This window comes from Corvus moneduloides, chromosome 11 (assembly GCF_009650955.1).
Source record: "Corvus moneduloides isolate bCorMon1 chromosome 11, bCorMon1.pri, whole genome shotgun sequence".
Classification (NCBI taxonomy): domain Eukaryota; kingdom Metazoa; phylum Chordata; class Aves; order Passeriformes; family Corvidae; genus Corvus; species Corvus moneduloides.
In genome coordinates, this window is record NC_045486.1 from 10,903,987 (window position 1) to 10,930,970 (window position 26,984).

At 42.8% G+C, this 26,984-nt stretch overlaps 3 protein-coding genes across 6 annotated transcripts; 1 reads left to right on the forward strand and 2 right to left on the reverse strand.

The window, feature by feature from the left end:
- Positions 1–2,806: 2,806 nt before the first annotated feature.
- Positions 2,807–5,864, reverse strand: LSM3 (LSM3 homolog, U6 small nuclear RNA and mRNA degradation associated). Its single transcript, XM_032121210.1, has 4 exons — positions 5,759–5,864; positions 4,709–4,819; positions 3,509–3,604; positions 2,807–3,221 (listed from the first exon to the last, which is right to left on the reverse strand). The coding sequence occupies exons 1-4, from the start codon at positions 5,777–5,779 to the stop codon at positions 3,141–3,143; spliced, it is 309 nt and encodes a 102-aa protein (XP_031977101.1). The 5' UTR covers positions 5,780–5,864; the 3' UTR covers positions 2,807–3,140.
- Positions 5,849–15,345, forward strand: XPC (XPC complex subunit, DNA damage recognition and repair factor). Of its 3 annotated transcripts, none has more exons than XR_004242442.1 (16): positions 5,849–6,010; positions 6,610–6,811; positions 7,002–7,135; positions 7,424–7,547; positions 8,049–8,133; positions 8,622–8,779; positions 8,990–9,110; positions 9,299–9,388; positions 9,821–10,753; positions 11,184–11,344; positions 11,572–11,653; positions 12,034–12,229; positions 12,721–12,890; positions 13,108–13,201; positions 13,413–13,502; positions 14,053–15,345. XR_004242442.1 is itself a non-coding variant. In XM_032121203.1 (16 exons), exons 1-16 carry the CDS (start codon positions 5,875–5,877, stop codon positions 14,260–14,262), a joined length of 2,925 nt encoding a protein of 974 aa, XP_031977094.1. In that variant the 5' UTR covers positions 5,849–5,874; the 3' UTR covers positions 14,263–15,345. The 3 variants fall into 3 exon arrangements, 2 of the variants coding, with proteins under 2 accessions (XP_031977094.1, XP_031977095.1); XM_032121203.1 differs by having other exon boundaries at positions 12,095–12,229; XM_032121204.1 differs by having other exon boundaries at positions 5,849–6,004; positions 12,095–12,229.
- Positions 15,346–15,727: 382 nt separating this feature from the next.
- On the reverse strand, positions 15,728–26,863 carry TMEM43 (transmembrane protein 43). 2 transcript variants are annotated; one of them, XM_032121208.1, is made up of 12 exons: positions 26,747–26,863; positions 25,893–26,042; positions 24,799–24,933; positions 23,996–24,090; positions 23,205–23,254; positions 21,634–21,703; positions 21,185–21,255; positions 20,898–21,019; positions 20,222–20,296; positions 20,039–20,140; positions 18,582–18,699; positions 15,728–17,635 (listed from the first exon to the last, which is right to left on the reverse strand). In XM_032121208.1, exons 1-12 carry the CDS (start codon positions 26,756–26,758, stop codon positions 17,433–17,435), a joined length of 1,203 nt encoding a protein of 400 aa, XP_031977099.1. In that variant the 5' UTR covers positions 26,759–26,863; the 3' UTR covers positions 15,728–17,432. The 2 variants fall into 2 exon arrangements, with proteins under 2 accessions (XP_031977099.1, XP_031977098.1); XM_032121207.1 differs by having other exon boundaries at positions 25,893–26,045.
- Between the last annotated feature and the right edge of the window lie 121 nt (positions 26,864–26,984).

A 26,984-nucleotide genomic window follows, 5' to 3' on the forward strand; every position in this document is an offset into this window, starting at 1 on the left:
ACACTGCTCAAGGCTTACTATAACTGCATTATCCAATTCCTGGGCTTGTCCTGTGCTAGGGAATAGGAACGAAACACGTAACGTAATCCCTGTTCAACTTCATAAAAAACCAAACAAAACACATCCCCCCCCAAACCCTACATGGCCTACAATAAAATTCTATTTTGTTCAAATATGTAGGATGGATTCAAAATCTATTTATACAGGTTCAAAAAATTGTAGCAGTGGGACGGTGACTTGAAATAAACTGCAATATTTGTCTCTTCAGGAGTTTTATGTACAGAAATACCTAAGCACAGGCTGGTCCCCTCTGCTGAATTTTAACTGCAGTGAAGTTCTCCAGTGAAGGTAGTGGACAGCACTTGAACCAGTGGGTGCAACAGCAGCCTTGTGAACCAACACAACAAGGGCTGTTCTTCTCCAAGCAGGGCCCAGCAGCACAGTGGTCAACCACAATTTATTCTATATGGTGCAATTCTTCAGCTAATTCTTCTCTGAGAAAAGCTGCCAGTCTGGAGCTTGTGCATCTTGACCTCTGACAAAGCAAGGCACATACACTGCTTCACTTTAACTCTTGTGGGGACTTGCTCTGTGCCTACATAAACATCAAAACATATTTTGATTTTTACTTATGGGTGAGCAGCAGAGTTAATTTACCACTGTTGGCAAGTGCCATCCTAATTAAAAACAAATGACTAATTATACAAGTACAGGGCCTGTTGACACAGGCTACACATATCAGTCAAAGCCAACCAAGCTTGAATTTGAGGAAAAGCAGCACCATCTAGTGCCCTACAGTAGTCAGAGATCCAAAAATCAATTTCACAAGCCCACACAGAAGTTTCAAGATAGCCAACACTCACAAAAGCAGTAGGACACCAGAGGTTTAACTCTATCAGCACTTCTGATAAAGGGAATTACATAATAAAATTCTTGTTAAAAAAGAGCTGCTGAGAATGAGATGTTTTCAGGCAGAACAGAAATTCTTTAAAAGACAAACTGAGAAGTTATTCTGCCATCTATAAAAAAGATGCAGTAAAATGGCTAAAACTTACCAGAAGGCTACTACTGTCTATAAAAAGCTACTAGAAATAGAAAGCCAAGCTTCAATAAGTTCAATAATATTAAAAGTTCTAGCAGACTCACAACATAAGACAATATGAAAAGGGATTTGAGAAACCTTGAAAAAACATATGAGAAATATAGGAGACTATATATAAATTCTTCTTCAAACTCATCGGGAACAGAAATGGTTAGTACAGCAAACATGATCAAAAAGTAGAAAGAACAGTAAGAAAGAGAGCAGACTGCAAAAAGACTTTTCAAATGTTTTGGGGTCTGGGGTTTGGTTTGTTTGGGATTTTGTTTTGGATTTGGCAGGGGGGGTGTTGTTTGGCTTTTTAGGAGTCCATTTAGGGTGTGTTCTTTTGCTGTTGTTTGTTTTGTTGGGGGTTGAGTTTGTTTGGGAGGGGGTGTTTGTTTGTTTTCTGTTGTTATTTAATCCACATTCATCATGGAGAGTCTTAAACTGGCTCCTGCTCCAGACAGCTCATTTCAAATTAGAGGATCAAGGATGCTACTGGACATTTCAATGACACAAAACAGTAACAGATGTTTGTAATTACACAGTAAATAACCAAGAAATCAATTAGACAATAATTGAGCTACCAACCACCATAATCTCTCACTTAAAACTTCAAAAGAAGCAGGTGACAAATGGGACAATTTTTAATAGAGCTTTCCAGGGATTTATGCAGGTGAGTTGACCTCTTTCAACTGTGCTGATACCCTGTGATATAAAAATACTGTACAGATAAATGTATTATGCTGGCAAAAATGGCTCAAGTAAAGGGTATGTGGGACTCACATTCATTATCATTCTCAGAGTCTACAAGTGTTATTAACAGATGTGAATTATAAAACTTATCAAGGTAGAACTTCCTGATTTGCCAGCATTTTGAGCATCATGTCAGTCCTCCCATACAAAAATTCAAGTACAAAAAGGAATGGAGAAAAAAAACTACTGGCAGACCTTGCATTCCTCACCACTGTTTCAAGCTATGGGCTAAGTTATGAAGATTTTTAACTGTAGGAAAAAGTGCCAGAGCAAGTTGCTTTTGCTAACCCTACAGAGAACCTAGATAACTAAGTTTATTAAGTCAAAAGCCAAGCTTTGTAAGAAGTGCAGACCTACATGACTCTACAACATAATTACAGCAGAAGTGTCTTTTTTCACACAAAAATGAAAGTAAATTACAAACAAGGTGGGCCTGAGAAAGCATATATTAAAAAGGAGATTTGTTCAGGTTCTAGCGTACCTTCCCTGCAGAAAACTTACGAACATCTTAAAGCATCCAGAAGAATTCAATGTATTCCATAACTGAAACACGCCACAAACAGTGGGAAATGAATGCAGGAAGCAACTCAACAGCATGTGAGCAACAACCTCAGTCTCTACTTACTGCCTTCAAACCATAACTCTGTTAACAAAGCCACAATGAAAATATCTGAAAACACTGCAAAGAAGCCCATCTTCTTCATCTTAAGTGGAAGATTCATATAAACACCATTTCCCTACAATGAGGATATGCATCACAAATTTGAACACAGAGCCATAATTTACAGCACCATTGATTGATGTAGTGTTGTCCTCAAAACCAGTCATCTGCAAAACTTGGGTATTAGTAAGAAGTTAAAACAACAAACTAAAGATACCACTTTCTCTGACAGGCTAACTAGAACTTAATTAAGCACTAGCTCTACAGAAGAACATATACCCTCATCACAAGAAACATGACAAGTCAAATTTCAAAGATAAACCAAAATTTATTTAAAACAACAAAAATAAGACATTGCTACTGTCAAGATAGAAAAAAAAGGAGGATTCTTTTACTGAATGTGACAAGACAGCCAATTTACAGCAGTTTACATTAATTCTGAGATCAGGTTGGGTTTTACACTGCTTCAATTGACTATATGTACTTTCTGCAAGACAAACTGGTTCCCCTTCCCTCCCCTTTCCAAAAGAACTGACAAAAATATCCTATAAAAAACATATACAGAATTTTGAGACATGATTGAAACATGAACCACTGTCCAAAAGTCTGGAACTTTCCAAGAAGGTTGGGTCCTTTGTGGCTTCAACCAACCCTCAACGGGGGAGCTACAAGCACAACACCATCCCCTCTGACAAAGAGCATTGGAATATTCCTTTTGGTAGACTGTGAAGAAGGAAAGAAAAGTTTACATTTACAAAACATTCATTTCAACCATAAAAACACACCTGAAACAACTCCAACAAACATGCAATGCTCTGGCATGCTGAAGAGATCAGTACAATTAACACCAAGTCTCTAGATACCCTGTGTACTTGCATAACAATTTGTCCAAAACCTCTGTTAGAGCTTGATTCAAAAAACAGTCAGCAATTAACTACTTTAACAGTATAACAGAGTGTAGTTTTAAAAAAAATCTCTGACAATAAATAAACTACTTTTCTAGTCCTTACTTTATAAATTTCTTCATAGGTTTCTTCATCAATTTCTATTGTAGTCACAGTTTCTTCCACATCACCCAAAATCATATTTAAGTGCTGATCATATGCCTGTAGGAATTAAGTTAGTTTATTATGTTTTCTAAAATACAAACATGAGCTTATTAAAATGAGAATTTTAGAAAGACTTTCAGACATAAATAGCTTAGTCTGATTTTGACCAAAGCACAATAGTATCAGTTCTAGTTATAACTCAACACAAACATAAACAAATGAGAACTCTGCAGCAGGAAAAAAGGCACAACATTTAGATTTACTGGAACACTCTTGCAGGAAATAGCTCTGAAGCATTCTGTGAGAGCACTGACAAGACCTCAGAGACAGACACACTTTGTTAACACTAAACCAGGTACAGACGCTCTGCTGCCAGTCTGGCCTCCTGGAATTGATTGCCTGGGGCCAACTTAAAGGATATGAAAGCTGCTTCTCCTACAGTGCTACAAAACCTCAAACATATTCCAAAAACCTTACAAAGCACGTTGCAAACCACACATGTTCCTCACAGATCTCTCATTACCTCTGTGTTTTCAAAGGAGCTGAGGTCCAGATAACACATGGTGCAACTGGTTCTCTTCCCCAGCAGAGCACAGCACTCAGGGAGGATGACTGACTTAACAGAAAGCAAAAAATCTGAGAACCCAGCTGAGTACATATCCCATCACACCTCCCAGGGTGTGCCTTAAGGGATTCTTGCTTGATAACGATGACCCCAGTCTTGAAGAGGCCTCAGGGTACATCACAAGAAGAGGCTGACAGCATTATTACTTATTTCACAGATACAGAAATGGAAGCCAAAAAGCAATGAAATGAGTTGCTTGGTATCATTCAGGAGACAAGAAAAACAAAATACATCTCTTGACTTTCTAGGGAAGCTGTTAATAGCAGACAAAGCACTGAACAAATTAGATTTTTCCAGCAATCACATTACACTTCTGGTACCTAAGACAATTCTTAGTGAATTCACTATTCTTAACCTACTTTCTCTAATCACTTCTGCACTTTCAACCAGGAAATGCAATTACTCATGTTTTAAAACTAATTTTTTCAACAAGCAGTGGAATGCTACAGGTAAACTTGTTTAACAGTCTGTTGTACATAAACAAAGGCTACCCAGTGCTTCACTGAGTGTGGCAACATTCTGAAAGCTTTACTTACGTGTAATCTGCCTCTAAGCTCTCTGTCATTTCTCATTTTGACATAGATTCGCTCATCTAGACTGAGTCTGATGAGATCAAGTGGCTCCTCTACAGTATTTGTTGTTTGTTGCTAAAAAACAAAACAAAAGCATTATTTGTACAGAAGAAGCCGGTGAACTTTTCCATTCCTCAGTGTTTGTGAGACACAGAAAACAAAGGAGTGAGAACACAGATGTAAATACTTTAAATCATTCCTTCACATCCTGGTGAACCTGAATGCAGCTGATTTACCACTCTACTGATACTCACCAGCCTGAGCAGCACGAGTCAAAATATTTCAGTTTATTCTTGCAGTAAATCATTCCTCACACACAGGGGGATTGGAACTAGATGATCCTCAGGGTCCCTTCTAACACAAACCATTCTATGACTCTGAACTGTTTTTCTTATCAGCAGCCACAGTTTACACCGCAGCACAGAGCCCACACTGCGTGAACCAGCACCACACTGTGCCACAGCAGGCTGGAACAGCCGAACTCACGCTGACACCGGTGCCAGCACAGGGAGTTACCCAGGCACACCCTTGGGTGACCTCAGGCACCCGGGCACACGCTGCCCCCACACACTCACCGCTCCCGAGCTCTTGCTGGGCCACACACAGCCAGGCCGGGCCCCGAGGCTGGCGTGAAACCCCAACACACACTGGCCTGAGGCTCCCTTCTGTGAGAAAGGCGCACTTTGAGGATCGTAACTTAGAAAGGCTGAAGACCTCCGTCCATATCCCACATCTTCCCTATCTCATATATATCCCATATCTCCGTTCCAGCTACCTCCTACCTTCAGAGCCAAGAGCACTGCCCTCGGCAGCTTTCCCCCTTCCCCTCCTGCGGCAGCGCCCGGGGCCAGCCGGCCGACTGCGGGCCCGCCACAAGCTCCGAGGCCGAGCAGGGATTTAATCTCGCACGGAAAGCGCTCCCTGGGAGCTGCGCCTCACGGGGGGCCCGGGCGCACCCAGCCCAGCCGCGCAGCCCAGAGCCGGCAGCCGCTGGAAGAGGCGAAAGCCGCTCACCTGGTCCACCTCATCCGCCATCTTTCAAACCGCCTCCCGCGCCCGCCCGCGAGACTTTATGGCCCGGCCCCTTCCCTTCCCTTCCCTTCCCTTCCCTTCGGCCGCGCGGGGCCGGGATGGGACCTGCCCGCGCCGGCAGCAGCATGGGTAGAAAGCGCAGAGCAGCGCCCTGGCCCGTGGCCGGCAAAAAGAGGCGCTCCGAGGGGCTGCGGGAGGAAGATGAAGATGAGGAGGACGAGGAGGAGGGTGCGTGTGAGTGCGACAGGGAGGCCGTAGTGGGCCGGGCTCTGCGCCGCCGCCGCGGCTCGGGCCGCTCCAGGCCGCGGGGGTCGGGGAGCAGCGGTGCCAGCGCGCCCTTGGGAAGGACGGCCACGCCGGGCTGGAGGGGATGGTTATCGGCTGTGCTATCGGCTGTGCTGTGTTATCGGCTGTGTTATCGGCGGTGGGATCAGTGCCCCAAATCCCGGGCGTTAAACCCGTGTGTGATGCCGACAAAGGCTGAGCGAGTCCATGCGGGGTTGTTTTATTTCGGCCGCGCTCTCCAGAGCAGTTTCACGTGGTAATAAGTTGTTGTGAGTGGCAAGCACAATGCTTGGTTTTCCGCCGATCCCTTCGGTAGGACTATAGGAATCTTTAAGTCATTTCTGTAAGTTACATGAGTATTTTCCTCAAACAAGTCTCGCTGTTCAAATCTTCCCTATTTATAAACAGTGACATGCTCAGCATTGTCAGTGCCCACATTCTTCTGTAGCTGCCTCTAATGAAATCCGTGGAGGTGTTGTTTCACATGGGGATGAAACTCCATTCTCTAACATTAGTTTAATAACATTCATTTCTTTTGTCACATGCAGATGATTTTGAAAAGAAAAAACCCAGTGTAAAGAAGAACTCAAAGGCTCCAGCTAGGAAAAAGGAAGAAGATTGTGATACTGGAGTTTCCAACTCAGCAAAAACTTCCAAACCTTCAAAACAAAAAGAGGCAAAATCACAAATAAAAGAAAGTAAAAGAAATGGTAGGAATAAAGAGAATTGTATCAAAGAGGAAACATGCAGGTAAATTTATTTATCATTCAAGTCTGTGGAGCTTTTTCTTCATCTTACTTCTTTGTGTGGTTTGATTGTCAGTTACTCAATGTGTTGTTACTGATGCAGAGGTCACGCTTCATTTATTTCCCTATTTTTAGTATTTGATAAACAAGCACCTGCATTTCATGGTGATGGTATGTTTTGATGATTTTAACAGTGACTCACTGAAGTGTCTTCAGAAGGAAATGAAGACAGAATCTCCTGTTAAAAAAGAGATGGATGAAGACAATACTGATGATGGTGGTGATGATGATGATGATGAAAGTGAAGATGAATGGGAGGATGTGGAAGGTAACAATTGCACAATATTCATTTTAAGCACTTTTTAAGAGCTTGTGTATCACAATGATTCCTCAACAGCAGGCAACCAGCATCCCACAGTTAATTTGAAATAACTTAGCACACACAGTGTTATGGAAGATCCAGGAACTGGTAGTTAATGGAGATGTTCTGTTTAAAGGTTGTTTGAACACTTCAGAAGGAAACACTTTAGAACATTTCAGAAGGATCTCATCATCAGTCCTCCATGGGAATCGATTCCATGTTTACTTATAATTTAGTAATATTTTATTTTTCCAGAACTCCAGGAACCTGCTACAGGTAAGTTAGAAGAAGCTGCTGTTCTTCCATCAGTGGGGCTGCCAAGAAATCCCGTCGAGATTGAGATTGAAACCCCAGAGCAGATGAAGAAAAGAGAGAGGAGGTAAGAACAAGGAGGTGGTGGAGGGCTGGAAAAGGCTGAAGTTAAAAATACCATAAGTCTTGACTGTCATTGACTTGCTGTGTTCTGGTTGAAAATGCCCACTTGATGCAGGCCATTGAGTTGGAATGTTGCGGGGTTGTGGGATGAAGAACAGTTTACATACTGACAATTCTACCAAAAATCTTCAGTGTAAGTTGGCAAGAATTGAGGAGGTTTTTCAGCTTCCTTGAAAATCAAGTGTGTAACTTCATTGTGTTTTACTATCTCCATTTCCTGTGAAGGGACAGCAGTAGATCTCTGCAAGGAGAGCTGTGGGTGAATGGCATTGTGTTACTGCAAAATCATAACAGCCTGTTCACATAGCCAGTCACTAAACCTTTCCTTAAGTGTGCACAGAAGATTCTCTGGGATGGGTTCTGTTCGTGAGCTGACCCAGTTCAGGAATCTAGAAAGGCAGGTCCACAGAAATCCCACAACATCCATTTCTTTTGTAATCTGCAGAGAAAAAAGAAAAGCTGAGTTTGAGATGTACCTTCGGAGAATGATGAAACGTTTCAGCAAGGAGGTTCGTGAGGACACACATAAGGTATTTGTCACAGGGAACCATGGCAGAGAAGAAACTGAGCATAAAGATGTCTGAACTGATTTGTAATCAAAAGGAGCTAATTTTTATCAAATAACACGGGGCCATGGCTAGAAGTGAAAAAAACAGAGGGGCTGTAGTCCTGACAGATGCTTGTTAAGATTCCTCCTAAACTGTGAGTTGGAAACACCAGTGCCTGTGTTAGTAAAATTCTAACTCAAAGCCTGTGTGAGTAGGATGTATATTTCTCTGTGGAGGGATATCTTCTCATTCTGTCACAATTAAACTGTCAGTCATGTAGAGCAGGAGACATTTGCAAGGACTTCAGTGCTTTACTGTCTTCTGAAGACAGCACTGTGAATGCTTGGGAGGCTTCAGTGTTGCCTGTCTCAGTTAAAAGGAGCAGTGAAGTATTCCTTGTCTTTACCATGGACAGTAGTTCCAATAAGGAAAATCTCTTGTGAACTCACTTTTAAACTTTTCTGTCTCAGGTTCACCTGCTGTGTTTGTTAGCAAATGGTTTCTATAGGAACAGGATCTGCAGCCAGCCAGATCTCCTCGCCGTTGGTCTGTCCATCGTCCCCGCCCGCTTCACCCAAGTGCCCGCAGGCCACATGGGCCTCGTTTACCTTTCCAACTTGGTGAAATGGTAAAACTCTCTTCTGATCATGCTGTCACATAGAATGTAGAGCTACGGTTCAGGGAGAGGGGTAACTGTAACTTAACAATTTTCTGTGGTTTTTTGGATTTTATATACAAGGGTGAGAGGCTGTCTTTTTTACAGAAGGAGAGGGTGAACTCTGAAGTTTAAGAATACAGTCACAAACACTGGACAGTAAGCAACTGTCTTGTATTTCAGGTTTGTTGGAACCTTCACTGTCAATGATGAGCTTTCCACTGAAAAAGGAGAGCCCCTTCAGTCAACACTGGAGAGGAGGTTTGCCATCTATGCTGCACAGGATGATGAGGAGCTGGTTCATGTAAGAGACTGGGAAGTACAGGGTTGGTGAGTGTGGATGTTGTGTGTCAGGTCATACACAAAGTGGTGGGAGGGTGGATTTGAAGAAAGCAGATCAGTGAATTAAGTGATTCTGTAGCTTTTTATTTTCTTGTATTTTTATCTGGAGAGCTCCTGTGATTAAATTATTGAATTTAAACTGTTTTGCAGATATTTTTAATTATTCTGCGAGCATTACAGCTGCTGTGTCGCCTCGTGCTGTCTTTTCAGCCTATTCCTCTCAAGGAGACGAGACCAAAGGTAGTTTTTGTTGTTTGTGTGGAATAAGGAATAGGTTACTGATTTAGTAGGATTAAAAAAACTTTCTGGCTGTTACAACTTGCAGTGAATCGCTTACTGTGGGAATCAGGGTTCTCTCTACATTGCAGGAAATGCACACCCTTAATTTTTAATTTTCTTCTTTAAGAAAAGCCACTCATTTCTGTGTTTCAGCAAAGATTTCTTAATGTTTCAGTGGGTTTACATTTCTTTAAAACTTAGACAGCAACTCTTGCTGCATGAGTACACCTCTCTTCAGCCAGTTGCCTGAAGTTTTCAAGTCCCTAAGACATGAATTGACTGCCTGCCAGCCTTTGGTCTGCATGAACCTTGGGCTCATTTCAGTCTTTTTTTTTTTTTTTTACCATATTCTTAGCTGCAGTGATAAAAGTGACCTAGCCTGTGTCTTTGCAGGGAAAGAGCTCATCCAAGAGGCTGTCTCACAGCAGCACCTCTGAGGGGCAGGAGCGTTCTGCCGCAACACCCAAAGCTGGGGCAAAAAAATGTCCCTGCAAAAAAACCAAGCAGGACGAGAAATCCTCAGAGAGCAAAGAAGACAAGAAGGAGCCAAAGAAACCCAAAACTGCGCAGACTGAAAGGACACACAGGTCAAAGCTGACTAAAGGCAGCCAGGAACAGAAGGAATCAAATAATGAGAGCAGTTTAGCAGAAAAGGATGTGCCAGTCAGGCCCAAGAACGACCGCCGGAGACGAGTGGCCTCCAAGGTGTGTTACAAGGAAGAGAGTGGAAGTGATGATGGCAGTGGTTCAAACTTTGAGATTTCAGAGGAGGAGAGTGAACTCTCTGATGAGGATTTTGAAACTGTCCCTAAAAGGCGGAGGAGCTCACTGGCCCCCCAGAATTCAAAGGTGACAACTATAAAAAGCCCAAAAACTGAGACTTCAGAATCAAGGCTGTCAAAAAGTTCGTGTGGAGCTGAGCCTAAGCCAGCAAAAAGTACAACTCCAGCCTTGCCTCAAGCACAGAGGAAGAGAAGCAAAATAATTTCTAGTGATGAGGATGATGGACAGCAGGAAGTGAGGAAAGCAATGGGCACAGACCAGTGGCTGGAGGTTTTCCTTGAGCCTGAGGACAAATGGGTTTGTGTAGACTGTGTTCATGGCAATGTGGGCCAGCCCCAGCTGTGCTTTGCACACGCCACAAAGCCGCTGTTCTACGTTGTGGGGTTTGACAACAATGGGAGTGTCAGGGATGTGACACAAAGATATGATCCAGCGTGGATGACCTCAACAAGGAAGAGCCGTGTGGACCCTGAGTGGTGGGAAGAGACACTGCAGCCATATGAAAGTCCTGATGTGGAGAGAGACAGGAAGGAAGAAAATGAGGTAAATGGCAATAGGTTGTTCAAGGCATGTAGTGCCAGGAGTCCAGTCCCTGGATTCTCACTCAGGCAAAAGCATTAGAAATCTCTTTCCATGAGGAAGGAGGTTTGTATTTGAACTTGGAATGTTGAGATTGAACATGTTTTAAAGAGAATATACAGTGATAAATTTAAGTAATAAATGATGGAGTTTCTTCAGAGAAATTTGTATAGCAGAGGTACTGCACTTACCCTTCTCAGAGAGAGTTTTTGAAACACAGGCTAGGGTGCACATCTCAGTACTTATTTGCAGCAAGAATGCTTTCGTCTGTTGGCTCATCTGATTAGTTTCTGGTGTTTTTTCTCTTTGGTCCATATTACTGTCATTCTTAATTTCTTACAAAGGGTAGTGCAAGAAAGTTATGAAATTACTCTGTTCTGTAAAATTCTTACAGTTTCAAGTGAAGCTTCAAGATCAACCTCTACCAACAGCAATTGGAGAGTACAAAAACCACCCTCTCTATGCACTGAAGAGGCACCTCTTGAAATACCAGGCCATCTATCCTGAGACAGCTGCTATCTTGGGCTACTGCAGAGGAGAGGCTGTCTACTCCAGGTGAGTTGTGCACCTGTTGTCATCTGCATCTGTGATCTTTGTAATAAATTAAGGAGCTAATTTGCATGATGGTATCAGCAGTAACAGGTGAGGCATGTAGCTGCTCTGACAGCATTTCTGTATCAGTAGGATACAGCTTTTTATTATTTCTACTGTGATAAGCTTTCTGTGGATCTGTTACAGATCACTTGAAAACTTTTACATTTGCTGTTTTCTGGCCTTTTCAGAGACTGCATACACACACTGCACTCCAGGGACACTTGGCTGAAGCAAGCTCGAGTGGTGAGGGTTGGAGAAATGCCTTACAAGGTAAGAAGGTTTGACTTCCTCCTGTGTAATTCACCTGCTCTCTAAAGCTCAAGCCTAGTTCTGTTTTGGTTTTTGTATTTTGTCAGCGGATGTAGATTTCACACTTGCTTGCGTGGTTTGTGGTAGCTGTAGTGTCCACCTGCTGTGCCTGTAGTTCCTACATGCTACCCAAAGCCCAGCTTCGTCTTTTTCCCACCCCAAGGCTATCTGGCAGAACTGGCTCCTTTTCACCTTCTCCAAAGGCATCCCAGTGTTTAGTGCACTGCTGGATCTCTACCTGTTGCATACAGGTGCTGTGGGTTGGCATTTATAGGCAGTGGATATTGAAGCTAGGAAATGGCATTTCTGTTCTCCCTGACCCTTCTCCTTCGGTGTCCTAGGAAAACCTGAAACCACTGTCAGCTTGTTGTGATGTTCCAGGCCTGGTTGTCGTATTTGCAGATGGTGAAGGGATTTTCCAACCGGGCGAGGAAGGCACGCCTGGCAGAGCCGGAGAACCGGGACCGGGAGGACCTGGCGCTGTTCGGCCACTGGCAGACAGAGGAGTATCAGCCTCCCATAGCAGTGGATGGAAAGGTAGCTGGGAAGGCAGAGGGCTGGTGCTAAGGCAGTGGTTTGTGTGGAGCTCTGGGCTTTATTTTTCCAGAATTTGCATGTTTCAGAGGTGAGATCACTCAAACATCTAGATTCAGGATTAAGAGTTCCGAGGTGAATGTTCACAGGAGGAAGTAGTAAAAACTCTACCGAGGTCTTTCTTTCACAAGTACAGGTAGTGAGTGCAGACTGCTAAAGTCAGAATTCCATTGATCGGATCCTCCTAGCCCATGTTTGCCTTGCTAATTCTCTGCATTACAGTCTGAGTAACAAAGCTTGGGCAGAGGACATAGCTGGGCAATATAACCATGCAGCTAAAAACTAGGCTTGTACCTTGTCATGTGAATATTAATTGAATACTGGAGTGGAATGTAGGAGGTCAGGAGGGGAGAGTCCCTGAGTTGCAGCAGGTATTTTCAGCTCTCTCCAGAAAGCAGGATTATCAGCATCTCTCTTTAATTTTGCCATAACAGGTTCCTCGGAATGAATATGGAAATGTGTATCTCTTCCTGCCATCCATGTTACCTGTTGGCTGCGTGCAGCTGAAACTTCCAAACCTGAACAGAGTGGCACGGAAGTTGAACATTGACTGTGCTCAAGCCATCACTGGATTTGATTTTCACGGTGGCTACTCGCACCCAGTGTATGTGAAAGCTGCTTTGTTGCACCTGTCAGATCTTGATGTCCTGCAGAGGTTGTGTATCTTGTGTTAAGTGGAGCATGTGACCAGTTCCACACTTGGATCGTTTGAGACAGACGGTTCTAGCAGTATTCAGTAGCTTTTGGGCTGGGTCAGCAGGCATTTGCTCCCTTTCTTTTTCCTTCTCGTAGCTGACAGAGGATTGTGTTCTCCTTCCTAGTACTGATGGGTATGTGGTGTGTGAAGAGTATAAAGAGGTCCTTGTTGCTGCCTGGGAGAATGAACAAGCAGAAATAGAAAAGAAGGAGAAGGAGGTAAGAATTATTTTTGCAACTTCTTATTGTTATATTTATGAAGTAAATTTCATTGAAACTGGGCAGTGAACAGGGTCGGCTGTGTAAGCGACAAGCATGAGGCTTTTTTGATGGCAGTTTAAAAATCTTAAAGCTTTCCTTTTCCACAGGCATAAATACATTGAAACTCACAGTAGTAAATTTTTCTCTTTCCAATAACAATCCCCCACAGAAGCGTGAGAAAAGAGCTTTAGGGAATTGGAAGCTGCTGACAAAAGGACTTCTCATCAGAGAGAGACTGAAGCAACGCTACTCCATCAAGGTATCCTGCATTTCTCTTAGTATTTTCTTCTTCTGCATGTTATTTTAACCATAGAATAGAATTTCCAGAGTGTAGTTGCTCAGAAGTCTTCAGGTAGTCAAAAAAACTACACCAGAAGTTCAATGTAGTCATGTTCTTCAAAGATTCATTACTATTTAACAAGGGATGAATGTTTCTATTTTTATTACTATTTTCTGTTTTGACATACCCCCTTCCTAGATTTATTCCTCCAAGCCAAGCATGTAGCTAACAGGATGAGAGTGGGGCACTTTTCCTTGTAAGTTAGATATTTTAGTTGTTAATTTTTTCCCCAAGGAGAAAGGGGAAAGCCTGATCTTTTTAAAACAGGTTGGTTTTATTCTTCTATTGTCAAAAATGTTTTGCTTGTGTTGAAATGTTCAGAAATAGAAGCACTTTGGGTGAGAAGCCCGAACCAGAGCAACCAACCTCTCTAAGGTCACTCAGTGTCACTGTGACCAAAGACAAGCCCTTTTAGAAACAGGCAGTTATCTTAGAGTGACTTTCTGATTTTCACACCTGTGTTTTCCAGACTGAGCCATCAGCACCTGAGACAGACAAAGGAGGGGGATTCTCTTCTGATGAAGAAGGAGCTCCAAGCTCCGAGAGCGCAGTGGGGAACACAGCCATTTATTGGCCCCAAAATCGCCAGCTAGAGAAACAAGAAGAGAAAACAACCAAAAAGAGCAAGCGAGAAAAGAGAGGAGAAGCAGCTCAGTTGTTCCCATTTGAGAAATTGTGATGACAAGCTTTTCTTGGCTGTTTTCAGATGCAGGAAAAACAGCCATGATAAAAGTATCCTTTGCCAGTTAGGGCCTTAGGTCTTCCTGTGCACTTGTGTTTCTGAGCTGTCAGGGACCAACCTAATTCAGTATCCAGTTTCCTTTGATATCACAAGGATCACTTAGATCTCAATTAGATTCTTCCTTTATCCTTGGACTTGGGAGAAGCAGACATGGAGCTGCACTTTCTGAGATCACTTTGCTTTGTTGGGGTTTTTGCTCTCTTTTGTATCACTCAGCACTGATAGTTGAGTTTCCTGAGGCACTCCTGTCAGTAGCAGTCTCCCATTTTTCCCTGCTTGCTCAGAACTAAAGCATCCAGCTGCTTTTTACCTGTCTGCAGAGAGGTGGCCAAAGGAATGCTGATGCCTACTTCAATCCATACCCAAATCAGCGGTGAGGTAGAGTCTGGCATTTGTGTCTCAAGGGGAAATACTTCCTCTAAGGTCTAAAAAAAAAACCCCACAATCAGAATATGGAGGAACTAATACTTTCTAAAGAATACTTGCATTTGTAATGTAAGTTTGGCTTTTCAGCCTACCATCTTCCTTTACTCTCAGAAATCTTGTGCTTTGGAAGGGAGAAGCCCTGTCCTTGTTACAAACTTAAGGTTCACTATGCTTTCTTAAGTAATGTGAATATATACATACTTGCTTCTGTTGCTTATCAAGATCCTGTTCTGAAGCAAAACATGTAGAACTGGCTAAATCTCACTGTTGGAACAAAATTCACTAAAACCACAGAATTCTTGTTATCCAGTACCATAGCATTAAAAAACTGTTGAGAGAGGAATGTTAAATCTACATAAGCTTTTCCTGCACTTTTGTAGTAGAAATACTGATCTGTCTTTGGCAGTATTATGTATCTAAATTCCACTGACACAGTCTCTTCAAAAATGGAGGGGAAAACAATTTAGTCATTGCTGGACATTGTCACAGAGGAAAGACTGGATTGTTAGAAAATGGCTTTCATGTAATTATGTTCAGAAAAAAATCTATTTTTGTACTGTATTTGTAGATCAAAATAAAGTTGGAAAAAAAGAATACGTTGTTTGTTTTCTGAATGCACAGGTAACACCCAGTCTCCTTAAAATACAAGAGGCTGTAGCAGTCGGGTTGAACCATCATGTTTTTCAAATAATCTTAGAGAGGCAAGGACGCCACTGACTTCAGTGGTCGGTACTGGGAGTAAACCCATGGCAGGCTGCTGGAGCCTGGCATCACACACAGCACACAGACCCGAGAGCAGCTGTGCTGTTAGGGGGAACTCACTTCCCAAAACAGGGAAGTATTTGCAGGACAAACAAAAACCAACAGTAGAAAACTCTCGTGGAAGCTACAAACTAACCCTCCACCTACCTGGACAGTATTCCTGGATATAAAATATGTAATACTTGAATTTAACAAAAAAGCCTACAGACCAACCTTCTGAAAACTATTTTATTACATATACAAAAGCTGAGCACTTCTGTAGAAAATTGTCTCTTCATCTCCAATAAGTAATGCTGGTTGGTGTTCTGCATCATGGGTAAACACAGCAGCAGTTCACACCCAGTTTCTCTGCCCTGTGGAGCACAATTCCTGACACAGCTTGGTGTTGGTGCGCAGCAGGAAGACTGTGCAGTGTCACTCCATGTGCCAGCTGCATGCACAAGGCCCTCCTGTACCCACCCTTTCACTCACTGCTCCTGCTTTTACCAGCAGGATGGAGCCATGAGACCAAACAGACAACATTCAAATACCAAAAGAATGAAAGTAATTAGGACTAATACAGTAATTAAAAATTTTCAAAATATTTATGATTTCTAACTCAGATTTCTATTTCAATACCATTTCTAGCAAACGTTTGCTTCTATGTATGTTCAAGTCAAGTTCCTTTGGTACAAAGAACACTCTTCTGATGGTCATAAATAGATTTCTTATTGAAAACATTGTTTTTGTACTGAATTATGTATAGTTACAAAAACCCCCAAAACACAGTAGCGTAGGAGGGGCTCATCTGGAAGCCAGATTACAGCTTGGTGGAGAGACTTAAAGAGTGTCTCTAACCTCACATACTCATTACAGCAGAAGTTTGTAAACATGAGCCATCACAACACTACAAGGCATTCCTCTAACATGATACAAAATCAACAATTTAGGCTACTAAAATCTATGAAAACTAAACAGGCAAAAATGTTTCCATTGCTTCATTTCATGGGGTATGTTCATTGTCCTTATTAAGAGAAATTAAAGAAAGGAAAAGTATACACAGCAAAAAAACCCCGACTATTTTAAAGACAACACATTCAATTATGAAAGTCACTGTTGTTTCAAGGCAGTAGGTTCTATATTTACAGGTAAATGACCTCTGAGTATCCCTTTTAAGTGCAATTTGAAGTGAAATTTTTGAAACAGTTCTGCAATGATATAGTCCAGGCTATCATTCTGGATGCTTAACCAAGAACAATTTCAGAGATTTTTAAAATCTGGGGGAAATCAGTGTTCCCTGATAAATCTGCCCAACCTCAGAGCACTGCTAACATGGCCACTCATTACACCAATGAGTTTGAAAATCCTCAGTCCAAAACCAGAGGGTTTAAATGAGTATTGTGTGGAATTTACCTAAGCTAGGTTTTCCCTTTGAACACATACACTGCCAAACACATCAGCCAAAGGAGTGTTCCTGACTGTGCAAACAAGAAAAGGCAGCAGAGGGAGGGTTTGTCAGAGACAGGCAGGCACACGTATTTCCTAAGGACATCTAACCACGGACCATGGGATGCAGCTGGCACTTTCTCCAAAGCACACAAGGTGCTCCACCCAGCCAGTTGGCAAGGACTTGCCAGTTCTCAAACCAGGGGGAATTACTAAGCAGTAAGAGTATCAAATCTGCTTGTTCATTACCTTACCATCAATACACACACCCAAAATGCTTTTTCTCCCCAAAGCTGGAGTCACTGACTTCCCACAAACAGCACCCCATAGGCCTTTGGATAACGTGTAGCAATAACCACATTCAAGCCCCCTCCCCAGCTCTCCATGCTCGCTGCTGAGCTGTGATTTGCTGTAAGCTTGCTGCAGGAACCAGGTAGAAATGCACTTGAGAAGGTTCTAACCAGGACTCCGTTCAAGACCCGACCACCTCCTTGTCACTGCTGCTTCTTGGGCGGAACACGGGATCTGGCCACCGCGATGGGGACTATGGAGAGCAGCGCGAGGAGCAGGGCCCAGAGCGGGCGGTAGAAGAGCCAGCCCACGGAGATGGTCAGCAGGGACAGCGAGCTGGCCACACACAGGGCAAACGCCTTCAGTCCAACGTTCACCAGGTCCCTCACGACAGGAAACCAGTCCACTGCAGAGAGAATTAAACATGGCATGAAGCAGTTGGCAAGACGACAGTTTAAAAGAAAGTCTGATTCATGCCTAGGATCTGCACGCTAATGACTGCAATCAAAAGACAGATTCAAACTATTTATCAAGAGCACTGGATTAGGTGTTTCAGCAGAGCAGCATCAAGACACTTGATCACTAAGCTACAGCTAAACATATAAGACAATGCTATCCTCATCTCTTCAGACAGGAAGTAATCCAAAATGAACTGTGAAGATTTGTCCAAGGCTTGAGATGCAGAGGAGGCAGATAGCCCCTCAGTTATGCAACACGTTTTGGGCAACTGATACAAGCTGCTAGCACCAAGATTCCTTTCTGGCAACAATACATCTTGGAGCAGCATGTATATGGATAAATAAATCAGAAAAAAAAGTTCACAGCTACAAAGCGAATATCTTTGATGTCTGAAGTTTATACAAGTTTGAGGTGTCTTGCTTTTCTGTTTTTAATCCAGCATTTTTCCTTATTAAAAGGATAAACAAAAACTTTCTTTGCTGTTTGTTTACAGTAGTGTAGAATAACCAGAGACAAAACTGTATTCCTATACTACAGGCAATTAGGACCTGTTGGGAGACCAATTATGTGTGGGAGCAGAAAGAAATTGTATTGCAGCACGCTGAGTTAGATTTGAAAGAACCAGCCCAACATGTGCTTCAGCTTTTTATTTTGGCAAGCACTGGGCTGGGATCTTCTGAGACTGGCAGAAGATATTTTTGGGGGGTTTTTTAATGTTCACAAAGCAACCACTTGGTTTAGGGGTCCTGTTTACCTGAAGTTGCCTACAGTGACTTTTCAGATCAAATCAAGTCTGAGTTCAAACCAGATTTCTCCTTGTCTCCAAATGAATTAACTCTCTAGAGGTTACGATCTTATTTCTAGATCATTTTACCTTTCTGTGAAAAACTTACCTAACGTGTAAAAGATTCGGGTCATCAGGCTGATGCCCACAAACATTGAGAGCCAGCCTGCTGCACGGAGAGCCCAGGTCTTCACGGTGTTACTCTCATGCTCCTTCTGAAACACCTCCTGAAAGCAAACACCAAGACATGCAGCCTGTTTCTTGTTCTTTTTCAAGATCCTCTTAATTCCAGTATATTATGAGCCAATCAGAGCCAAGAGCATTTTAGGAGTACAATTTCTCTCGTAGAAGATACATTGCAGCTCATTCTGCAGGGTCTGTGCACTGTGGCAGTACACTGCAACAGACTGAACAGTGCAGCACAGGAAAAAATTGCCCTCCTCTTAATTAAAACAATCTAAAAAGCACCATTCAACACTACCCACAGGCAGGAAGCACACAGGTTTTGCTGCAATTGGATACATTCAACATTACTGTGGAAAATAAGAAACTGTAATAAAGAAGGAAGAGTCTGACTTCACTCTGAAGGAAGAGAGAAAAGGCAACAATATCCACTGATGGCTGAAGGAAAGGTGTGTGAAAGAGAGCAAGCTGGATGCAAGGAAGAAAAGCTAAAAGGTATGTGTGCATTTCATCAGGCAAAGCAAAGCATCTCTTTGCAAGAGTTCTGAGTGAGATTTTTTTCAAAATGGGTGGTGTGACCCTCTGGCTCAACATAACGTTCACATGAAGACAGCTGGGACATTAGAAAGCACTAAATGGTAAGAGATGTTTAAGACTGATTGATTACTTGTATACACAAGTACTCAATTAATTACTTATTTGTAACCAGTTAATTTTCAATACAACAAAATTCTATCTAATGAAGATTCAGATCTTACAGCAGAGGGTTGATTCTATTGCTACTCTTTCAAGTCAAAACAAAGCCTTTTTAACTACTTTTGGAAGCCCCTGTGAACTTTTGACATCTGGGTTTTTTTACAGCAGGGCATGAAACAATCATTAATGGAAGCAAACCTACTAAAAGGAGTAAAGGAATCACCAAATTGCTGGAGCATGCAGGATTTATTGAAGCATAATGCTCTGCCTGAAGGTTCTTTCTCAGCCAGAACAGTAATAAACATTTCAAACAAGCCTAAACTCCTGTTATTAGGAGCTGAAGAGAGAATAACTCTTATGGTTTATTTAATTAAACCCTGATTTTTACTATTTTTACATGTGACCTGTTCAAAAGCATGTGCTTGCATTTGTAAGTGGGAAACAACCAAGGAGTAAATAAAAACAAAACAGGAAGGCGCAGAAACAATCTTTAAAGCAAACAGACAGAATGCGCAGAAACCTGGAAGGGAATGCAGGCTGTTGTCCAAGGAGAGAGAAAAGCCAGTGTTTGTATGAGTATCTCCTCCTCTAGAGCAGGTCTGAAGGAGAGTAGGAATCTCCTCTTCTGCTGCTTCTGCACTACCACCTCGAGTTTTAACCCTTCACTAGTAGAGTGTGGTATCTCACCTCCACAGAGAGGTCCCCAGGGTACAGAATCTCCAGAACATCTCCAGACTTGGTATGATATGGAACCAGCTGATCACCTCGCTGCCGAGCAATCACAGTCACCTTGAAAGAAAGGGAAAAATATTTACTGGTTACTGAGTTGGGAACAGAGCTTGCAAAATACAGAAACAGCAGAAGACTCACCTTAGCAGCAGTGCCCAAATAGGGATCATCTCCACTCAGACCTGCATAGAAGAAAGAGACACGAAGGTCTCCCACCTACAAACAAGAGAAGATTGGAAGTCAAGAAAGATTGTTTTACAAAGGGGAATCACAGGAAAGACAACTCAGCACAGGAACATCCTTTATTCATCAACACTTTTTCTGAACATTAATGTCAAGCAAGAGGATAGCCAGAATGATTTCCAAGCTGTCCTTTTTTCAGGGCTAGCTGGCAGCTGAAACAGGAGAGCTCAAATGTTGTTTTGTAATATCCCCTCTGATTATGCTGTAGGAGCACATGATATGCTTTGTTCATTCCTTGTCATTTCATCTTTTGGCAAAACAGGGCGGGCAGCACAATCTGGCAGCAAGCTGTTTGACTGTACTCCTCACTACAGCAAGGCAGAGGTGGAACCCACCTCCCAGCACCATCCCTTTCCACTTAAAAGCACAACAGACTCAAAAAAACAGAGAACAAAGGAGCAGGACTGGAAGCTGTCTGCAAGAGCAGCGCTCATTCTGAAGGGCTGCACTAAGGGAGTCATCCTATGTGATGGTCTGCACTCCATTTTCTATACATTTAGATTGAAATGGGACATACCCCAATTCCTTTTCACACCCGAGTAATCACTGCTTTAGTTTATCTTTCCCATCTTACTTCTGGACGCCTGGGGTTGTCACTGTGATAAAAGTAATCTCCTCCTCGGGTAACGTCAGCATGGGGATCCTCCAGGTGTGACAAGCTCAACTGCTTGAAATCATCAATTTTATCCACGAGACCTAAGCAGAATAAAGCATCAAGCTGAGGCCCAGTGTCTAACCTGGAACAGCCAATTTGCTGGCTGGCTTCCTGATTATCACTTGACAAGACAGCTATTGTGGAAAGAACCAAAGTCCGCTGCTGATGCAACAGCAGACACAAAGCCAGTACAAAACAATCCTTACCCTTGGAAAGAACAAAGCTGCCAACCTGGACGTTAGGAGAAACAGCAGTGAAAGACTCCACAGCCATGGCACTGAGGAACAGAGAGAGTCCCTGATTAGTCCCAGAATTATGATCAAACTCTTGATTTGCAGTGTGTAATATACAGCACAGAAAAGGTACTATGGCAAACATGAGGAGAGACTCAAAGTGCTAAATGACTGTCATGATGTGAGAACAAATCCATCAAGAAACTGTCCACAGTGCATACTGTTGGAGCCATTAAAATAAGTTAAGACAAGGCATGACTGCTCTGAACTGCTGTAATTTCTTTATGCCTTTGTCCTCCCAACTACCAAAAGAACAACAGTTTCCATCTACTGCACTCTGTTATGAAATTAGTCATTTAGCTTTCATCTTTGATCAGATCCAGTGACAGAATTCAGAGAGACTGTGCCAGATGGTACCTTACCTCGGGTTTTTGTGTCCAATTTCTCGATCAAAGTTTCTGCTGTTCACAACTTCTGATTTCCACTCTGTATCTAAACAGAATGATAAGAAGGTTGAAGAAAAGACATTCGGATCTCAGTTACCGAAGACACCTCTCAATCAATCAGTTCTAGGTTACACTTCTAGTAATATTGTCTACATAAATATCTATGATAGTCTCTACTGTTACTTTGATCCATCCTCCTAGCATATTAACAGGGAATAGCAGGATCTAGGGTGAAAAAAGGTATTTTAGGGATAAAATTATAATTCAATTTTTCAGCTTTGCTGTTGGCATCTTCCATGATCAGGCTTTGATTCCTGGCTCCACTCTTTGGGAATAAGCTGGTTTTGTGATAACAAGGGGAAGCGGGCAAAGGGAGAGGAGTCTGGAGTGAACTTGAGCCTTGGAAAGGGTTAGTCCAAATGTGTTTTGCCAACACCCAAATCACTGATTAAATATTTAATTGACAATAAACTTTCCATAAGGTGAGTCTGTTTTGCCCGTGGTGGTAATTGGAAAGCCATCTCCCTCTCTTTCTTTCAATCTGTCCTTCACTCCTGTCGTTTCCAGTTTCTTCCCCAGGGGAGAGTAATCAAGCAGCTGTGTGGGACCATGGCTGGCAGCCAAGGATAACCCACCACAGCTAATAATACGTAGACATTTACAGGACAGAATCCATCAATCTTGAGAGGACAGCTGTTTTTTCAGATGGCATTTCTTTTTGTTCCCTGTCACTGTGAAGCTGTTTTTCGTGGCTCACAACCACCAGCTTTGCCCCTTAGGTACCTTCACACTACAGGGTCCCCATGCTTCACTCAGCTGAGTACTTTTATATGATCACACCCAGAAACTGCTGTACGCCAACATTACACACCTATGTGCTTTAATAAGAGATAAATGAAGCACAGAGACCAATTTCCAAATACACGATGACTCAGAGTACTCTTCTGCCACTGGGTAGATCAGAATAACATGCCCAGTTCTGCTCCTGCCAAAAAGAGCACTTGGCAAAAGCCACAGTGCACATCAGAAGGTGCTGGTGGTTTTCACTGGCTGGTATCAACATCTGAACAGGTTCTCAACAGGCTCCCTTACAGGCTGGAACTACACTGCTTTTCCTTGTCTATTCTCTTCTGCTCACAGCTGACATATTCCCAATTACTGCATATCTGAAATGTAATCTCAGGTATAGCTTTGAACACACTCCCATCTCTACCCATCTCCATTCACTGAGAACCTTATGGGCCCTATCTCTGGAGCATCCTTTCCCTGGAAGTTCCTCTGAACTTTTAGGGGTTGCAAAACAAGACTCGGATTTTCTGTAGCCCTTGCTTGCTGACAGCACATCTCCTTTCACCTCAGTTACTTCAGGAAAGGGAGGTTCTGTCATTTGTTTAAGAAAGATAATTTTTGCTTGTTTCTTCACATTCCTTTCCTTTTTTTCCCAAGGAGAAAACACAGGTTTTACAACAAAAATCAAAATACACACACACATGAAAGTCCAAAGTTACATGCATAAAAGGAAAGGGACTTTCTGATGATCAACTTACTGTATGAATACTTTGTCTCTTTCTTAATCTCCCCATTCTCTTCATATTCCCTGCAGAGGAAAAGGGCTGGGATGAGAACCAAAACAGTGCACACACACCCCTGCTCAGGGCAGAATACACTTCACCAATGAAATGCACAGACAGATCTCTGGCAACACAGACTTATCTTTATACATAACCTAACTCTTCTCTGAACTACCTGTTCTGAAGATGCAGATTCTCTGTACCAGGAGTAAACTATACACAAACGCTCAACAGCCACAACCCTTTTATTCCCATGCTTCAAACAAGGAGGTGTTGACTAGATTGATGAGGAACAACCAGAATTAAATACAATGAGACAAGCTGGCCCAAATCAAGTCTTTAACAGATGCTGCACCATAAGCATGCTAAAACTGAGAAATTATTTTTCACACCTTCAGAGGTGACTTCACAACCTCTGACTTTTTTTTTAATGACATGAAAGACATTTGGAGTATGAATTCTGGGCAGTCACACCTACATAATAGCTAATAACATTCATACTACCATCAGTGGAATTATTAGAAATAGCATAGTTTTTCCCTATTTGAGTTGCAACTATTAGCAGAGCAGTTAACATCTCCCAAGGAAACTAAAGTGATTGTCTAAAAGAAAAAAAAAATCCAACAGCTCTAGAATTCTCTTGCTATAAAGAGGTTTGTTTTGTTTTGTTTTTTTCCTTAGGTCTAAGGAGAGAAAAAAAAAATTGTGATAGGATCCTGGTAATACAACAGCCTTATAAACAACTTCTAAAGATTACTTTCACTTACTTGGAATCTTCATATTCTACCCACTGGTACATTTCCACGTTACGCTTAAGTTTGACAGCCTGAATGGAGAGCCCATAGCTGGGGTCAAACAAAGGCTGTGCAAAAATTAAAGAAAATACAAGTCAGTCTAAATGCTATACCTCACAACCTCAAACAATGTACTTTTATTACTGAACCCATTTACGTACCCCACTGTACAGCTAGCACTATCTTACACACAGGTGAACACAGTATAAATGTTATGAAAAACAAAAAGGAATGTCTCTTTACTGGCAAATCTGACCCTGAAGAATCATAATCAAAAGTTACTGCTATAGTAAAGAATGAAACCAGAACTGCTGACTATGGGTTTACAGGTTTCAGTGCTTAAACCAGGAGATTCTGTTTTGCTGGAAGGTGCTGTGTTACCTTCTGCAATGTGGGTGGACCATGGAAAATGTCACCACTACTGAAAAGTAAGAACTTGCAAAGCTCCTGTGCTGCAAGAGCCTGAAGACTTTACAATATCATGAACACACAACAGGTTCCCTACATAAATGGCAATTGAAATGAGCCACAAAGGCAGTGTGAGGGTAAACACAGCTAGAGCTGGCACGTGGCTTGGGAGAGGGGAGTCCAAGGCCATTCAGCATCTCCCTGATTCCAGGCCAAGAACCAAAGCTTGAGTGGTAGCTGGCAATGCTTAGAGGAGGAGAAAAGCCACATGTCTTTTCCTGGATATCAAACAAAACTTCAGTTGGCAAAGACTTTTCCTTCCCTTCAAGCTTGAAATACTCTTATCTCCAAGGTACTATTTTATTTACCTTAGATGTACTCAGAGCACCAGCCAAGTGCACCAGTCTCCCCTCATTCTGCTGAGAGATACTGTGGATGCTGTCAAGACGAACCACAAGAGAAAGCCCCTCATCGAGAGACTTGGCTGTCCTTAAAGCTCGTCCCTGCAATGAAGAAAACAGAAATCCAGTTGTGGACAATCAACATCACAGCAGTATTTTGTGAACAAGATTAGCAGACAAGTGAGCTGATGACCCAAAGGAATGCTTGCATATTCAGCTCAAGGCATATTTTTGAAACACACTTGTACTTCTCCATTCCCTGTGATCCAGTTTGGGGCAGTACTTCTCACCCAGGCAGCAGGACCATTAACACTGACTAAGCTTCTCAAACAGACAGAAATTCTTCCTACAAGGCTCCAAACTTACTGCTCTTCACCTCTTACCTTGTTCATCATTCCTGAATAACTGCAAAAATGATACAAATTATGGTTCATTTTTCCACATAGCTATATTGACTCCTTGGCAGAAGTTTTCCCTGCCTTACCACCACATCCTGGTGAAGTCATCAAAGTTGGGAGTAGTTATTTTTCCTCTTATAGAGGTATGAAAGGTAGCCTCTAAGTGAAAAATCCACAGCATTCTGCTCTCCACTCCAAAATTGCCAAAACACATATGTTTTCAATGGTAGAGTGTTAAGATTCCTGGCTAACTTTTTTTTTTTAAATCTAAAACCAAGACATAAAATAATACTGAGAAAAAATGAATAAATAACATCCCCAATTTTGCAACATGGGGGATGAATTTCTTTAATGTAATTATAACAAGACTAGAAATGAGAACCTTTTGCTATCTCAAGAAAAAAGGGAAGGCAGGAACGTGGCTGGCTCATGCAACCATCTTACCACCGACTGTTTCTTCATCAGTTTACAAGTTTTGGATCTTATCTCTCATCACACACTGCTACTGTCTCTACTACACCCAGTTCTAGAGAAATACTACCTGTGGCCTGTGGTTTCACTTTTCTATTATATCCTGAGCATAAGCACCAGGTCCCCAGACAAAACTTCCTCTTCTCATGGATCAATAAAGCTGTGTACAAACACTGACAGTATTGCACTTACTTCATTGGTGAAAAGAAGGTAGAAAGACAGAAGAAATGCCGCAAGTCCAATCAACATGCCTCCAGAAGTCTCACTGAGCCGCTCCAGGAACCCTGGTTTGGGTTCACTTGTAATTTTAACATGCTCTTTTCTGCTGCCCGTGTCAGAGAACTGTTGGAAATAAACCAAAAATGCCATATTGGCGCGAAAGGGGAAAGCATTCAGTTTCAAAACAAGTCTTCCAGCTTTGTTAGCACTGCTGCTCTACAGAGCAGAATCGCTTGTCTTGGACCAAAACTTTCCCATACTTATTAGATGCCTCATCACACTTTTGATACCAGAAATGCATTCCATAAATAAAAGTCCAGCCTGATAGAAAAAAAACCAATTTTTTTTATAGTGGTTCTACATTTTCAACCTTCCTTCAGTCTGTCTCCAGGTTCTGTATTTGGCGTCCACACCCTGCATTCAGGCCATGACAAATTGAGTAATAGCCCTGAATTCCTGACCGACTAAAACATCGCTATAAATAACAAATTATGATTCACCTCACCAGTAAAAAGAGTGCCTGCACACTCTAAAACAATTATATCCATAGTAACAACACCTTAAAACAAGGCAGTGACACGGGACAAACACGAGAGTCCAGGGGTTTATCTGTGCGTACACGGGTTGTGGGGAGTCACCAAATCCAACTTCAGCCCACGCACACGGCCAAGGCAGGGCATGGCGCTTCCCTGGCTCATCTGGAGATGCCCGGCGGGCTGTGACCGGCACAGGGCTCTGGCCACAGCCCGGGCACCTCGGGGGCGAACGGGCCGACCCAGGCGGCCGCCACACGGAGCAGCAGCGGGGCCGCAGCGAGCAGCACTTACGTTCCTCGACATCCTGAGCCTCTCACGCCCTCCGGGATCCACAACTCAGGGGCCGCCAGAGCCGCACACCACCAGCCGCGCCCTCCTCCGCCTCAGGGCTCCCCCGCCCCGAGCCGCTCCCCGCCCGCAGCGGCGCACGCCGGGACGCGTAGTTCCCGCCGCGGATAGGAAGCCCTTCCTTCCTCCTTCCCTTCCTGCCTCCCTCTCTCGCCCCGTGCGGCCAGGCGCGGGGCAGGCG